Source organism: Gopherus evgoodei, chromosome 23, assembly GCF_007399415.2.
Source record: "Gopherus evgoodei ecotype Sinaloan lineage chromosome 23, rGopEvg1_v1.p, whole genome shotgun sequence".
NCBI lineage: Eukaryota > Metazoa > Chordata > Testudines > Testudinidae > Gopherus > Gopherus evgoodei.
In genome coordinates, this window is record NC_044344.1 from 8,720,318 (window position 1) to 8,737,699 (window position 17,382).

Genomic DNA, 17,382 nt, shown 5'->3' on the forward strand with positions numbered 1-17,382 from the left:
GCCAGCTACCTCCCCTCCCCACAGCCCTTCACAAGCGCCAGCACCCAGATCCACCCTGCGCCATGGCGCACAGACCCGCCCCAGGCCCTGGCAGGGGAGTTGGGGTGGCGGGGGGAGTCAGGGGCCCAGATTGGCTTGAACCGGCTCTGGCATAGCTGAGACCAGTCCCTCCTGTAGTGCTGGTACCACAGCGACGGGGGGCGCTGGGGAGATGAGGGACGGCAGAGAAGCAGATGGAGAAGGTGCTGGGGGGGCAGAGACGACTGTTCACACCCTCCCTGTCCTGCCCAGCAGCTGCCACCCGATTCGAGGAGACCGAGCCCGGCCGGCTGCGACTCACCGGTCTTGGGGGGCCGGCAGAGGGAATGCTTGCGCCGGCGCACGTGGCGATAGGAGCAGTCGTAGTCCTCGCTGAGCGGCGAGCGGGGGATGCTGTCTGCCTGAGAGGGAAGAGGGCACCGAGTGCGAGAGGGGACTGTTAGTGGCACGCAAGGAAACCCTGGGGTGCCTCTCTGCAGGCCCTGCTCCCGGTCCCCTCTCCCCAAGCCCGCCGGCAGGAGATACTGAACTGGACCCTCCTGAGGTGTGATGAGAGACTCCCGAGGCTCGGTGCCCTGGGGGGCATGGTATAGTGTGATGGGGGGTGGATGGGGGGTGCCCCGGGACATTAGTGGAGTTAAGGGGGTCTCTCACACACTCATCAGCCAGTGTCTCTGGAAAAAACAAACAAACAGTGGCAGCCAATCAGATTGCCGGGCAGGATTTAACGATAATGTTTACGGGAAAAAAATACTCCATAGTCTTCAGCCAATCACAGCCTTGATTGTTCATAAAAGCGGGGACGTCTCTGAATAAGCTTATTTGTGATTGGCTGAAGGCTTTGGAATTCCTGTTTTTTCCCTTAGCAATCTGACCCCCCGTCTGATACCTGAAGTCAGTTGGATTTAAGCATATGGGTAAAGGTTCAGAGTACTCTTCTGGATTGATGCCAAAGTCATGATGTTTACATGGTGATGTCATCACATGACATCATCCGTATGCAATGACCTCACCATGGAAATGCCATCTATATGGGACAGTGCCTTTAGTCACAGTGTTGTAACAACATGACCCAAATCACATCATGTCAAGACCAGAGAAGCACATCATGACAAGACCATCACCGCACACTGCAATAACATGACATGCTGCATCATGACAATGAAATCATGCCCTCACTCAAACCATTGTGTCACATCAGTGTTACATTGTGACACAATGACATGGCCTCATGTTGAAACAATGCCCTCACGTTACATCACAATGTGAAACAATGCCCTCACGTTGTGAGAACAGCATCATGTCAAAACACAAGACAACGGCATCACGTCATGTGTCAACACGTCACAGCAAAACATTGTCATGCGATACATCACAATGCCACCATGTTGCCATGTGGCCCCATTGCGTCAAGCCGTCACAACACCACTCTGTCATGGCATAACACTGTCTTGTCACAACAAAACGTCACCGTTTGATGACTCTGTATGACCCCGTGCTGTGCACTGTCACATCTCCCATACTCCCTCCCATCACAACCTAACGTCAACACATCTTGTTGGCATAGTATTGCAACACGATGACCTTGTGTCAGCCTGAAATAACCTTTGAGATATTTTAATAGTGCTGTGGTCCTGCAAAACTAGGGGGAAGGGAGTTTAGCTGCAGGACTCATGGATCCAAATTTCCAGAAGAGCTCAGGACCAGATTTCCAAGCTCTCAGCACCTACAATCAAGCCACCTAACATGCCCTCATGGGCTGGGCTCTTGTGAAAATTTAGGGCCAAAATCACGATGTTCACAATCCCCAGAGTGAGTGTTGAGCTTTTCTCAAAACCTGGCTCTTATTGACTTGAAAGCAATTAAAAGCTCAGACAAGGCTTTGAAAACATAGCCCTTGGTGCCTAGAAAACATGTGAATGACCTGAGCTAGAAGCACAGAGCGTTTATCAGTCTATGCTCCCCAGCATCATTGCCTCTGGCATCCCTTGGCCCCATTCCTCCCCAGCAATTTGAATGGGGACAATTTGCAGCAGCTGCCTCTGTTCTCCTAACTCTCCACACCTATGCCTGAGACTCACATCTCTCAGGTTGAAGGTTATCTCTAAGTTGCTCCAGAAGTTGTCAGAAAAGGCCGGGTACATATCCAAGACCTCCAGGAGGTCCTCTCGCTGGATCTTATGCAAGTCGCAGTAGGTCAGTGCCCGGACGTCCGCGTTGGATTTCCCAGGCCGGGCATAGAGGCTGATGGGCTCCCCAAAGATGTCGTTCTTCCCTGTGCAGTGGAGAGAGGCTCATGAGGGCATGGGTGGTGGAGCTGTCCCCAGCACTCTAAGGCTTTAGAGAGATTGCTCTGCTGAAGTCTTGATTCACTCAGCAGTTGATGTCTGTGAACTCCTCTCCTCCAGCTCCCCACCTTCCTCTGTGTCCTCCCTGACCAACCCACTAGACTCCTCCTGCTCGCCGCTTTGCACCTTCTGCCGTGCCTCCCTTCTCCAGATCTACCCCACCCCAAAGCCTCCTCTGCCCATCCTTTTGCTACTTGTGCTGTGGCTGATCTTTGTAAGCTCTGTAGGGCGGGGCCTTGTCCCTTCAGCTGCTCTGTAACATGCCATGTATGGGCCTCTCCAGGGCTCTAACACTGAATTAAAAGACTGTCCCCCATTAGGCCAGGAGTGCTGAAATTCACCAGCCCTCGCTGAGGTCACGACATGCGAACCTCACAAAACTGTGAGAGTCTAGTCAGCTTTGTAGCATAGTCAGCACTCCCTTCCGCAACTGCTAAGTCCAGGCCAGGATGCTGGGTAGACCTGCTGTGGAGACATGGGGCCACATGGACTGGGAGCTAGAGAGAACCCAAAGGGTCTGTCAATAAAAATCCCCGTGGAATTCGTGACAGCCGAGTCTTGGCTTTCCCCTGCCCACAGGGACATGACAGGATGAAACATCGGCAGATGTAAGTGCTCCTCCCAACTCTCAGAACCTCTTGGGTTTGGAGGGCTGGGAGAACAGGCCTCCTCTTTCATGATCTCCGATGCTTCTTGCTTTAGGCTGCGCCAGAGATGTCACAAGATCAGCCGTCTTCTGTGGGATTGCAGTGCTTCTGGCCCTAGCCTGCAGGGGGCAGCATTCTGGGAACGAACAGGGTAGTGGGGTAGAGGAGTTGGGACCCACCAGTTTCTTCCCAAACCTAGAAACAGGCGGAGTCCAGGGGTCTGAGCTGGGTTTGCTTTGATTCTGATTTGATCTGAGTTGGTTCCTCCACTGCTAGTCAGAGCCAGGGGTGGATTGAGACCAAACTCAGCACGGATCCACCCGGCTGCTGGCATCTTCCAAACACACTCTCCCAGCGTCCTGCCGCCTCCCAGCCCTGGTGGATGCTTCTTCCCAGCCTCACTACAGCAGAGAGAGGATCCCAGGCCTTGGCTCATTCTCACAACTGAGGCAGCACTGGATGCTAGTGGAAGCCTAGAGTTGGGGAATGGGAACCAGCTCCCTCCTCTCCGTCCACAGGCTGGGTGACCTTTTGGGGGGGGGTCTCACAGCTGCCTGAAGCAGGGAGTTATCAGGGGAGTGGGACGGTACCCTGCTTTCTTCTGGCAGAGCCCCTTCTCTCTACCCCACCTCCCACCTGCCCCCCCTCCCACCTCACACGCCAGAAGGAAGGACTCTTCCACCTAGGATGGCCACCACAATGTCCTCCCGGAGAATCTCGATGGAGCCGCGGGAGATGAAGTAGAGGGTGGTGAGGACATCCCCGTAATGCACCAGGGTGTCTCCAGGAGGCGCGTGAGTCGTCTTGAACTTCATGGCCAGGGCTCGGAGGCAGCCCTTGCTGGCCCCCCGGAAGGCCTTGCAGTTCTGGAGCAGGGTGCGGTTCAGGTGGAGACAGATGTCAGCCTGCAGGCATTCGGGGAACCCTTTCAGCACCTGCATGGGGAGGAGGGGGCAGCCAGTCACACAGCAGGCCCAGAGGATGAACCCCACATCCCCCACCCTCGGCCATTCTATAGGCAAGCACAGCCTGGGCTTCCCGTATCACAGTTACATCGAGAAAGGGATCCAAGCCATAGCCTCTGCACCGGACACGGCCAATGACTACGGGCTCTGTCTGTAATGGGACAATCCAACCCGTCCGCTCATGGCACAATCCTCAAGCACTGGGGGGACTTCAGCTCTCTTGGATGCAGGCTCCAATGGGATGTGCTGAGAGGTCAGGGCTTGGGAGTCTGTTCCCAGCTGTGGAAGGAGGTGGGAACCAGAGAGGTGGAGAGTGTGTGTGTGCGGGGGTGGGCAGGTGGGTCAGGAGAACTCTGAATGGCCTGTGGCAGCCCCAGGATAAGGGGGGGCAGAAGCCCCACCTTCAGTCCCCATGCTGGGCCCTGCATTGCGAATCCAGCCCTCTAGGAGCAAGTCAGCATGGTGCCTTCAGTAAAACCAGCACAAAGGGAACTGGCCTGGCTCTAGGTGAGGTCACTTTATAATAATCTAGTGACTCATCCAGCTGGTTCCTTCCTGATTTTAGAAGCTGCCTCCTCATTGACTCCCCAAAAACAAATAAAAACACTTGGGAAATTCCAACCCCCAAACTGTTTAAAAAACAATAAAATAAAAGTGATGGTTGCTTGCAGTTACCCCTTCCTTCCTTTACACCTGAAATCTCACCAACCACATGACAGACCCCTTCTTGTCACCAATAATTGATCATCAACCGAAGATGAGTCAACACTGTGATGCAGGTGCGAAAAAGACTAAGATCGTTCTGGGCTGTAGCAACAGGAGGGTCGTATGTAAGACATGGGAGGGAGGTCATTGTCCCGGTCAACTTGGCACTGAGGAGGCCTCAGCTGGAGCACTGGGTCCAGTTCTGGGCTCCGCACGTTAGCAAAGATATGGACAAACTGGAGAGAGTCCAGAGGAGAGCAACAAAAATGATCAAAGGTTTAGAAAACCTGACCTACGAGGAAACGATATAAAAATAGGGCATGTTCGGTCTGGAAAAAAGAAGACTGAGGGGGACCTGGTAACAGTCTGCAAATATGTTACGAGCTGTTAGAAAGAGGACGGGGATCCATTGCTCTCCTTGTCCACAGAAGGTAGGACAAGAAGTGACGGGCTTGATCTGCTGCAAGGGAGAGTTAGGTTAGACATTAGGGAAAGCTTTAGAACTGGTAGGTAAGCTCTGCAACAGGCTTCCAAGGGAGCCTGGGGAATCCCCATCTCCGGAGGGCTGTTGGACAAACCTCTGGCAGGGGTGGTCTAGGTTTACTTGGTCCTGCCTCCGGGCAGGGGACTGGACTTGATGACTTCTCGAGCTCTCTCCCAGCTACAGGCACCGACTCCGTGGGTGCTTCAGGGCTCAAGCACCCATGGGGAAAAAAATAGTGAGTGCTCAGCACCCACCAGCCACAGTTGTTCTGCGGCATTGACAATCAGCTGTTGGGGAGGTACCACAACCAGCTGTTTGGTGGATGTGGGAGGTGCTTGGGGGAGGGCAGAGAGCAGCAAGTGGCGGGCAGGGGCTTTGGGGGAGGGGTTAGAGCGAGGGCAAGGCCTTGGGGGAGGGATGGAGTGGGGGTGGGGCCTCAGGCACAGCAGGGGTGGAGCAAACCCAGGGAAAAATAAAAGCCATTTTAAATTCTCCTTTGCCAGGATGCCGGCCAAAAAAAACTTGACAATGATGTGGTGAGACCAGTGCCAGTCATGCCAACCAGTATGGCCTCACGATTTCCCTTGTGCTCCTGTCTGGCTGCATCCACCAGCGGTCTCTTGTCCCGTGCTTCGACTGAAAGCTTTTGGGGGAGGGAATCATCTTTTGATTCTGTGTTTCTACGGCACACAGGGCCCCGGGGTTATGGCTCATGACGGGGGCTGCACGCGGCTGCTGCAGTATGAAGCAGTAATAAAACAGGGGTGCACATTAGTGACGAGATTCATCACCCCAAAAGCCAGCCCCCAGATCTATACTGAATGATGCCGTCTGCTGGTGAGGAGACTCGCTCTCCTAATTAAACTCTGTACTATCATAGATGTTAAATGACAAGGGGGTTGCCATTATGGTCAGCTGCCAACGGATCAGTAGAGCAGATAAGATTTCCCAATTAACAGTATTCCTTACAAGTAAATATAGAGGAACTGGACTCAGGATAACAAAGAGCCGTAACACAAAACACACCCCCAGCAACTCTTGGGTCAGAGCTAGCCCCACATCTATGGAACTGTGCGGCTGTGTCTACGCCACCCACCGCAACGACCTAGGGAGAGGGCTTCAGAGCCCAGGTTCCAGCCCACACCACAACTTCAGAGAGCTGCCTGCGCAGCTTTGTTAGCAGGGCCGCCCGGGAGGGGTGCAAGTGGGGCAATTTGCCCCAGGCCCTGCAGGGCCCCCACGAGAGTTTTTTAGGGTCCCTGGAGCAGGATCCTTCACTCGCTCCAGGGGCCCTGGAAAACTCTCGTGGGTCCCGGGCCCCTGGAGCTTCTTCCGCTCTGGGTCTTCGGCGGTGGGAGGTCCTTCCACTCTGGGGCAGAAGGACCCCCCGCTGCCAAATTACCGCCAAAGCGGGACCCGCCGCTGAAGTGCCGGGTCTTCGGCAGCAATTTGGCAGCGAGGAGTCCCCCACCACAGGTCCTCGGGGCACTTCGGTTGCGGGTCCTGGAGCAGACGATTTAGATGTTGGCATAGAAAGTACGCTTATTAAGTTTGCGGATGATACCAAACTGGGAGGGATTGCAACTGCTCTGGAGGACAGGGTCAAAATTCAAAATGATATGGACAAATTGGAGAAATGGTCTGAGGTAAACAGGATGAAGTTCAATAAAGATAAATGCAAAGTGCTCCACTTAGGAAGGAACAATCAGTTTCACACATACAGAATGGGAAGAGACTGTCTAGGAAGGAGTATGGCAGAAAGAGATCTAGGGGTCATAGTGGACCACAAGCTTAATATGAGTGAACAGTGTGATACTGTTGCAAAAAAAGCAAACGTGATTCTGGGATGCATTAACAGGTGTGTTGTAAACAAGACACGAGAAGTCATTCTTCCGCTTTACTCTGCGCTGGTTAGGCCTCAACTGGAGTATTGTGTCCAGTTCTGGGCACCGCATTTCAAGAAAGATGTGGAGAAATTGGAGAGGGTCCAGAGAAGAGCAACAAGAATGATTAAAGGTCTTGAGAACATGACCTATGAAGGAAGGCTGAAGGAATTGGGTTTATTTAGTTTGGAAAAGAGAAGACTGAGAGGGGACATGATAGCAGTTTTCAGGTATCTAAAAGGGTGTCATCAGGAGGAGGGAGAAAACTTGTTCACCTTAGCCTCCAATGATAGAACAAGAAGCAATGGGCTTAAACTGCAGCAAGGGAGATTTAGGTTGGACATTAGGAAAAAGTTCCTAACTGTCAGGGTAGTCAAACACTGGAATAGATTGCCTAGGGAAGTTGTGGAATCTCCATCTCTGGAGATATTTAAGAGTAGGTTAGATAAATGTCTATCAGGGATGGTCTAGACAGTATTTGGTCCTGCCATGAGGGCAGGGGACTGGACTCGATGACCTCTCGAGGTCCCTTCCAGTCCTAGAGTCTATGAGTCTATGAGAAGGACCCCCCGCCGCCAAATTACCGCCAAAGCTGGGGCCCCCCGCCGCCAAAACCCCCAGACCCCCTGAATCCTCTGGGCGGCCCTGTTTGTTAGTGCTGTAGCATGAGCCCTGCTAGCCCGAGTCTCTCTGCCTTGGGCTGCCACAGGCCATGTAGCCATGGCCTATAAGAAACATGGGGTTTTGCATTATGTGGGCAGTGGGAGAGTTAGCACGGCCTTAGCTTGTCTTGTCTTTGCCCTCGAATGAGTGGGTCGTGTGCGCCAGGTGGAAGCTGAGTACGTTGCTGTCCCTTAGCAGGCTCCAAAGCACTTCCCGGGCCCGGTGTAGGGGTAGACTGGGTTAGGTGCTGGAGCTTGGAAGCGGGACTGGAAGAAAACAGCTCCTTCCCTCCCATAGCTCCAGCTAGTCCTAGCAATTTTAGGACTCCGCCCATTTCTTCTCAGCCAGTGGGCATGGTGCAACTCAGGGCGCTCTCCCTAGTACCTGTCCAGAGGGTCCCCTGGTCTTGGGCTAATGATTGAACACCAGGCTAGGAGTCAGGAACTCCTGGGTTCTAGTCTTGGCTTTGACACTAACTCATTGTGTGGCCTTGGGCTGGTCACTTGCCCCTGGCTCTGTGCCTGAGTTTCCCCATGTTTAAAATGGGAGTAGGGATACTGACCTATCTCACAGAGCAGCAGGGTGAGTCATTAGTTTATATTTGTATAGCACCTTGAAAATATAAAGCACTCAGGATTACTATGAGAAACAGACCCCAGCCACAAAGTTTGGGGTGCTTGGACTTGGGGTTTGGTTTGGCTCATTATAATGCAAATGGACCAGAAGCAAATTTTGAATCAGGATCTGAATTTTTCCAAAGCTGTGGGGGGTCCATACCTAGCATTCTGGCTTGGGCCCATCCCTAATTATTATTATCAATGTCTAATCTAAACTATTTTCTACAATAATATCACGTGGCTGTGAGTTCTGCAGGTTAATTACATATTGTGTTGCTTGGCTTCCATTTTGCCTTGACCTGGTGCTTGTCAAGCACACGGAGCAGGGTGAAAAGCTGCAAGCTGACCCGATGATGTCCCCAGCGAGGGGAATACATTCCTCGCCCAAGAGGTGAGATGGCCTCTTTTTTATAATTGACTGTCCTGTCTTCTGGGGTTCACAGCAGTCCGTTCTGGATGGCTAACGTCTCAGGAGGAGGGCTTCTCCCGATGGCGAAGGCTCAAAGGGGTCTGAGCAAAGGCCTTTCTCTCATAATGCTGCTCTCCCATTGATCCCCTTCTCTCCCTCACTGCGGCCTTTCCAGATGCTAATTAAACTGGACTGAAGTTTATTTAAATGCCTTCCTTTCCCTGTCACCCAAAGCACAACCTGCTTTGCTTAGCAACCAGCAGCGCAGAGAGGAGGCTGGATCGATACGAGCAGGGCCAGCTCTGGGTTTTTTGCTGCCTAAGCAAACACCACCGCCCCCCCTTTTTTTTTGGCTTTTACATATGTTTGTACTTTGCAATGTTGTTTTGTTTTGTTTTACTGGGTGCGATACTGATGAAGCATTGGGCAAGGACTGCATCTGAATCTGCTTGAGCCGGGTGTATCTACCTGAATTTCTTATTGAGACAGAGGCGCTGAAATGCCCCTTGGTCCACTGGAGTGCCTGAGTAACTCGTGCCACCTGTAATATGTGCGGAGGGCAAATACAGACTAGAGAGGGAAATTTCAAGAGGCTTAAATCACCACTTGCTTTTCTGCCCCAGTGTCACGTCCGGGTCTCTTGAAGGAAGGCTACGGGGTTGTGCACCCGCGATCGGAGACAGCCCTTGGCTTTCCTGGGCACGCTCCATATTTCAGTCTTAATAGGGGCTGGGCTGCTGCTGCTTCTGAGCGCTTTCTGCTACTTTCGCTAATTTAAAATGAGCCTGACGTTCTCCAAATCATTAACTGAAATGGGTAAGGAGCGTGCTGGAGAATTGCCTGCTGTCTGACGGGTGCTAATTCTGACACGGCCACTTGGTCAAAGGGTTGGATCATTATCTTAAAAAAGTTGTGCCCGAATGAAAGGATTTCTCCTGGCTCAGATTCATTTCCAAGAGGGCAGGGAAGGGAGAGAAGAAGAGGGAAAGCCAGGCTAACCCTTGAAGGGGTATTTCATGGCACTCTCTCCTGATGAGCCCCACTGGCGGTACTGCAGCGCAGGGTTAGTGATGGTGTTACTGGCTGCTCGGGGTTTTGTGTAAGTTCTTGGTGGCTTTCTCGTTGTTCCTCGGGGGACTCGGGCTTTAGGAACATGAAGTCGCTCTTGACAGACTCCGGTGTCAGGCAGACTTTGTCACAGTAGCCCGGAGGGCCGCTGCCCCCCACATCCAGGCAGCTGGTGGGCCCTTTGTTGCCCAAGGAGAGCTGGGGCTTGATGTTGGAATTTTTGAAGACGTCAGCTGGAATGCCACCCCTGGAAATGTGCTGCCCCAAGCACGTGCTTGCTTTGCTCTGGTCCTGGATACGAGTTCCAGAGCCTTTCCCCAGCACTCAACGGAAACTGACGCTGGAGCATAGCAGTGGGCTTTCAGTTCAGCTCCAAACCACAGGCAGCTCAGCACGCAGCCTGCCATCCAGCCAGGGAAAGCCTAGGAGAGTGCACCCTAGCCTCCTCCCTTCTCCTGACCTCCCCAGCCACCAAGCTAAGTAGTGAGTATCTAGCTAGCTAACTAATGGGTCTGCCTGGTCCCACTGCTCATTCACACATGGCTCCCAAGCGATACTAACGTGATCTCATCTTGCTCTGCTTTCTTCCAGCCTGAACTAAAAGCACTGGTTGTGGGATAGAGGGGAGTGGAGGTGGGCTCAGGATTCTGCAGGGTGCCCACCACGGGGCTAGGAGCCTTCCCAAGGCAAGCAGCACCGTAAGTTCCCTTCCCATTTCCCTCCCCACGGATGCCTCAGGGTTACTGACAGCGGCTCTGCAGGACCCGGGACCCAGATCCCTGCCTGGCAGCAGCTCAGACCTGTGGAGGAGGCGGTTCCCCTCTCATCAGCCAGGCACTCACCGCGTTCATATCGATACCGTTGGTGTAGGACCAGGCGTGCTGGAAGTACTCCTCCAGGCGCTGGCGCAGCGGGTTGGGGATCTGGTGGAAGCGGATGAACTCCTTCACCCTCAGCATCTGGGTGTGGTAGCGGGCCGTGCCCGAGTACAGGCGCTGGATGATGGCAGAGACATTGCCGAAGATGCTGGCGTACATCAGAGCTGCAAGGAGAGGGCTGGGGTCATGGATCCTGCAGAAGGGATTGACTTTTGGTGCAGCTAGGATTGGAACTGCTCCTGGACGCTTGCCCCCACAGACAGCAGCTCCAACCCCCTCCTGGCTGCCTTCTCACCAAGACACCTGATCCCTTCCTGCCGCCCCCATGTGTCATGCTGCTTCCCTTGCTGATCCAGGTGGATGTGTGCCATTGCAGGTTCCCAGCCACGGGGGGTTATGGATGGCTAGGGAGACTCATGCTGGGAATCGGGAGCATGTCTGGAAGCAGGATGGGGGGCTGTAGGGCCAAAGCACACTGGGGATTGGAGTTGTCTCTTGGGTCAGGCTGGGGGGTGGGAATCAATCCATGCAAAAGTCCCTTACCCTGTTTCTTCGTGGCCAGAAACCGTTTCTCTCTCTGGTCTAGTGCCCCCTGCCTGATCCCTTCAAATGCTTAGTACAGGCAGTCTCTGGTTGTCATGGATGGGAGCTTGCCAGTTTCCTACACTTGACTCTCAGGAGCCTCCCCAAACCAAGCGGGGTTCTCAGTGCAGAGAATACCTGGTACAGGCAGCTGTCTGCACCCAGGTGCTGGGCCGGGCAAGTTCTCCCCACCTTTCTCAATATGAGCTAACCCACCCCTCTTCCCAGAGCAGCCCGTGGCCTCTGGCCACCACTGCATCCCAGGAGGGCGCGTGGGAACAGGCAGGAGTGGGGAGGTCTCCCAGCTGAAGGTCATGGCCCAGGAGAGCGAGTGGGGAGTGGGCAGCAGATGGGAGGTCCCCCAGCTGGCCCAGGAGGGCGAGTCGGAACCAGGCTGGGCGGCCTGGCCAGGTACTCACAGCCAATCAGCATGACACAGATGGAGAAGATCTTCTCGGAGTTGGTGTTGGGGGAGACGTTGCCAAAGCCCACGCTGGTGAGGCTGCTGAAGGTGAAGTAAAGTGCGGTGACGTACTTGTCCTTGATGGAGGGGCCGGACGAGAGGTCACTGTCGTTGTAGCGCTTGCCGATCTGGTCGCCCAGGTTGTCCAGCCAGCCGATCTTGTGCTCCATGTAGGGCCGCTCCACGTTGCCAATGGCGTACCAGATACAGGCCAGCCAGTGGGCGATGAGGGCGAAGGTGCACATGAGCAGGAAGAGCACGGCCGCCCCATACTCGGAGTAGCGGTCCAGCTTGCGGGCCACACGCACCAGGCGTAGCAGCCGGGCTGTCTTCAGCAGCCCGATCAGCGTGGTGGTCTGCAGATAGGACAAGTGGGGAAGGGAAATCAGCCAGCAACCAAATGGAGTCCTCAGTGGAGGCGACAATTAGAACTGAGGACAAGGCACCAGGACTCTTGGGTTCCATTTGTGCCTCTGGGATACAGTGTGGTCTAGTGATTAGAACAGAGGACTGGGAGTCAGGATTCCTGGGTCCTCTGGACAGGAAGGACCATTTAGTGGTTTAGGAAAGAAGCCAAGACTCTTCGGATGTAGTCCTGGCTCTGAGAAGAGAGGTCTCTATTAGCGAGAGCAGACGATTGGGCGTCAGGACTCCTGGGTCCGTTCCCAGCCTTGCCACTCATTTGGCCAAGTCCCTAATCTCTCTGTGCTCAGTTAAAAGGGGGTAATAACCCTGATGGAGAGAAGCATAACTAATGAGTGTTTGTAACTTGCTTTTGAGATCCTTGGGGCTAACAATGTGCGAAATATCAAGACCTGGTGTTGCTGATTAAAAAAGGCCAATCCCCCCAACTGTGAACCCAAACACCAATCAATTCCTGCTGAGCTTCTCCCTGGCCGATGGGGCAGGCGACAGGCCAGAGTAACAAGGCTCCTGGCCACAGAGGCCACCGTAACTAGCAAGCTACAAAATTTCAGTTAGAATAACAGAGGCACAACCACGCGGCCCGTACCATCCTCTGCACCTTTCACCCAAGCCTACACGTGGGGAAATGGAGGCAGAGGGGGCAGGGACTTGGCTGAGGTGACACCAGGATTCGGCAGCAGGGCCAGGGGACAATGCCAGCCCATCGAGAGGCTTAGGGAACCCCCCAAACACCTGAGACTGGAGACTGACTTATCAGGCCCCCCCGACAGTAAGCCATCCTGGCCCTCAGGAGCTGCTATATCTGGCACTATCTCTGGCCTGCTGTATGACGTAGAGCAGCATTTCTCAAACTGGGGTCCACGAACACCTGGGGGTCTGTGAGAGTACTCCAGGGGGCCCACCAGCCCCACAGATCAACTCTTCCCCCTCCCCCCAGTGCTGCCTGCACGCCAGGGAACAGCTGTTCAGCAGTGTGCAGGAGGAGCTGGGAGGGAGGGGGAGGAGCAGAGATGGGGCGCACTTGGGGGAGGGGATGGAATCATGTCTGGGGCCGCTGGCCCCACTGATCAACTCCTTCCCCTCCCTCCCAGTGGCTCCTGCACTCCACCGAACAGCTGTTTCCCGGTGTGTGGGTGGCACTGGGAGGGAGGGGGAAGAGTTGAGGGAGGGAGGGAGGGTGGGGGAGGACCCCCTGGAGTACCCTGACTCCCCAGCGTGCTGGAGGCACTGGGGGACGGGGTGGAAAGAATTGGGGAAGAGGAGGGGTGGGAAGAAGTGGGGCAGGGCTGGGGCCTTGGGGAAACGGGTAGTGTGGGGGCAGGGCCTGGAGATGAGCGAGAGGCTTGGGGGTCCTCAACATTTTTTAAATCAAAACGGGGGGCCTCAGGTTGCTAAAGTTTGAGGAACGCTGACCTAGAGCAAATCACTTCCCCTCCTGCCCACTGTCAGTTTCAACCGGGACAGGGAATGTCTCTTGCTATGTGTCCGTACAGCGCTGAGCCCTGATCTCTGTTAGCGCCTCTGGGTGCTATCCAAACACAAGTAAATAACAGTAAAATCATCCCCAGGCGTTCCCGAAAACATCTTTCTAGGCTTAGAATGGCCACAGCAGAGCCAGCTAGTCCAGCAGCTCCTCGATATCTGGGGCAGATCAGTACTCTAACCCAGCATCCTGCCATAGTAAATCACAATCTCTGGTCCGTCTACTCCAGTCTCCTTCCTCCTCCGGGGGCAGGGGCCACTCCTCGATGGGGAAGCCCCCACAGCCGAACCACGCTGTGTGGACAGTGGCTTGTTACTGGGGGGTCAGTCAGAAGCACTAGGCTGCACCCCTCTGGCTATATTTGCTGTTGGCAAATAACCCAATGACATCTCAGCTCACAGCTGCTTGGTGTATACCAAGAAAAAGGCATTTCTCTGCTGCCCTTTTATCAATTTTCTCCCTCTCTTTTGATCTCTTCCCTCCTCTCTCCCTAGCCATCTCTTCCTATATACACCCTTTTCTCCCTGTCTGTCCATCTAGGACAGCCCGCTCAGAGCAACTCCTGCAGTGTCTCCATGCCAGTCCTCTAAGGCTGGACTCCGACTTTGGTTATCTGCTATTTTAAAGTTGCAGACAAACCCAAAACAAAGTAACCTCTTGGCCACACCACCTCCCAGAAGTACTCCTCTCCTATCCCAGCTTCACACAACACTCCCCAAGAGATGGCACAGGCAAGCCTTCTTAACTCATCTGCTGGCTCCTGATTGGTTGTTGTCTCTTCCCAGCCCTTCTAGGCCCTTGGAGGACTAAATCTTGTTGGTACCTTGCCCTAAGTGAGTTTCTCCTACGCAGGAGATTGTCAGGGTGCCTCCAGGTAGATAGATCTATCTATTCATCCATCCACCCCACTGTCCATCTAGCCATGTCTCTCCCTCCTAAGGTGACCAGATGTCCCGATTTTATAGGAACAGTCCCAATTTTTGGGTCTTTTTCTTATGTAGGCTGTTATTACCCGCCACTCCCATCCCGATTTTTCACACTTGCTGTCTGGTCACCCTACTCCCTCCCCCATCTGTAATTTCATTGTCAACATGGTGTTTGGGCACCAGAAACCCCAGGCAGACTGGTCTCTACTCTACCCTCGAAGGGCTCAGCCCAGGTCTCTGGGTTCTGCATCGTACCACTGCTCACCTCATCGGAGCCAGAGCGGAAGATGAGCAGGTCAAAGGGGATGGCAGCCACCATGTCGATAAGGAACCAGCCCTTGAAGTAATGGATGGCGATCTTGCCAGGGTGGCTCACCACCTCGTCATTGATGTTGACGTAGGTGGTGCGGAAGTTGATGATGATGTCCACAATGAACATGATGTCCACGATGAGATCGATGATATTGAGCGGGTTGCAGGAGTAGCCGCAGTTCCAGCGCTTCTCCTCCTGCTCCTCATTGAGCAGGAAGGCAGCCGAGTAGGGCGTGAAGACGGCCGTGTAGATGACCAGCAGCAGGATCAGCCAGTCCCACACCGCCTTGAAGGGGCTGTAGTGCAGGATTGTCCATCGGTGGATCCGCGGCGCCTGCAGCTTGTACTCTGGGAGGACATCTGCGCCAAGAGACAGGACCTGCCAGGGAGATGAGCATGGGAGGGGCACAGGGGATGCAAGAACCAGGGGGAAGGTGGGTTTAGAAGGTCCTGGAGCCAAACTTTGCCTGATGGCACCAAGTGTCCTCAACATCTCTTCCCCAATCAACCCTCCCAACTGCTCTGCCCTCCCCCGCAGGTGTTCTTCCAATGTCACCGCCCCCAAAATAAGGTGAGCTCGCTCTCCTGCCTCCAGTGTGCTGTTGTTTGTAACAGGCCTAGGGACACTGGTCACCATTCAACGGTGGGGCAAGATGGGACATTACGAAACAGACTGTCACTCCATTTATCCAAGAGTTCCTCGTCCCCATTTCAAGGCAGGAAGCAATGACTGGCGCCTAAAGAGAAGCTATAAATCTGGCCTGAATTTCAGAGCAACTGCAGTAGGCGCTTAATGGAATTCAGGTCAGATTTGTTTAGATGCCTAACCCTGGATTTAGGAGTCTAACAGTGGACCCCCATTTTTTCAAAATCTCAGCCACAATGTAACAAACTGGCCAATGTAGGAGCATCCCATTGGATGCCATCAGTGGCATGTCATAGACCATCTACTGCTAACAGCTAAAGCGATTCTCCTTTAGTTGACTCATTGGCACTGAGTTTTTAATCTGCCAGGGGGTACTCACCCTGGCTCTGCCCTGACCCCGCCTCACTCCATCTCTTCCCCTAATCCCTCACCCCACCCCTCCTCTTCCTGCCCCCACCTCACCTCTTCCATGTCCAGTTCCGCCCCCACCTCCGAACACGCTGTGCCCTTGCTTCTTCCCCCTCCCTCCCAGCACATCCTGATGCCTCAAAACAGCTGGTCCGCGGCAGGTAGCAGGCGTGGGGAGGAAGGCGGAGGCGCTGATCTGTGGGGCCCACCAGTGGGCAGTAGGTGCTGCAGGGAAGGGAGAGGGGGCTGATAGGGGGGCTGCCCATGGGTTCTCAACACCCATCATTTTTCTCCTGTGGGTGCCCCAGGCCCGAAGCTGGTTGATATGACAGTGGCCTCAGCTGTAGGAGCAGAAGGATCTGAATTCTGCCCTTGTTGCTGTCAAGTTCTGCATTGCAGTGGGAGGCAGCTGGGAGGTCCCATAGGATTTGCCAGCCTGGATCAGATCACAGGGCCCTGGTCCCAGCAGTGGCCAATGCAGACTGCTCTTCAGAGGAAGGTGAAACCCGCACAGACAGTAACGGAGTGATTAATGCAATGCTCTGCCCAGGAGGGAGTTCATCACCACAAAACAGATGGGTCTGTCCAAATCCAAGGGGAGCCGGAACCCATCTGGTTGGCCCCTGCTGCCCGGAGGGCAGGGGAGGGATGTCCAGCCCTCAGGGTCCCAAACACTAGGCGAACCAGCAGCTCTAGACGTCCTGGGCCCTGAGGAGAGGCCAGACGCCTGCTCTGCTCCAGTATCTCCTGCACCGCGCCCCAGCAGGATGGTGGGAGGAGGGAGCCACCCAAAAGTCCCGTGGAGGAGAGCCAGCCCAGCAGGGCGGCCCTTGCTCACACGCAGAGCTGCGCCACGCTGCACAGCGAGAGCCCTGGCCTGGCATCCCATGAATAACACAGCGCGTCCATTTGCCTATGCCCGTGGCTAAGCCAGGAGGTTGCCCCCCATCCAGGGTGGAGCGTAAGGCCCCGGCCTGGTTGGTGCCGGCTCCTTGCTGACTCGTTGGCTGGAAGTTAAAGGGCCCGTAGCCCAGAGAGAGGCGCCTGAGGGGGCCTTCCTTTTCCTCTTCCCCTCCCTAGGCTTCCCCTGCCATTGCTGTGCGTTTGGGATTCACTGCCCTCTGAGCCGCCAACCCATAATGCTTAGACACCACGGTGACAGCCACTATGGAAACTCCCACAGGGCCCAGTTTTCCTCCCCCTGACACCAGGTTTACACCACTGGTGTCCAGGGAGTCACTCCTGATTTGTGCCAGTGAGCAATGAGGACAAGGCTCTTAATCCCTCCAGCGCTTTGGGCCTGATGCTCCATTGCCAAGGGGGGTAACGCGCTGCCAGGGCAGGATGGGCGTGTTTCACACTCGTTTGGCCCTGGGGTCACTGGTGATGTGAGGGCAGCAGGCGGCCTGGTCCTAGGGGCGTCACAGGAA

At 54.6% G+C, this 17,382-nt stretch overlaps 1 protein-coding gene across 1 annotated transcript in view; it reads right to left on the reverse strand.

The window, feature by feature from the left end:
• KCNH6 (potassium voltage-gated channel subfamily H member 6) overlaps positions 1-17,382 on the reverse strand; it is a 95,522-nt gene that overhangs the window by 7,367 nt on the left and 70,773 nt on the right. Inside the window, exons 5-10 of the mRNA XM_030541678.1 lie at positions 14,852-15,277; positions 11,708-12,107; positions 10,671-10,870; positions 3,717-3,969; positions 2,121-2,314; positions 341-440 (exon numbers count right to left, since the gene is read on the reverse strand). Coding sequence (XP_030397538.1) covers positions 341-440; positions 2,121-2,314; positions 3,717-3,969; positions 10,671-10,870; positions 11,708-12,107; positions 14,852-15,277 — 1,573 coding nt within the window. The remainder of the gene's footprint in view (positions 1-340; positions 441-2,120; positions 2,315-3,716; positions 3,970-10,670; positions 10,871-11,707; positions 12,108-14,851; positions 15,278-17,382) is intronic.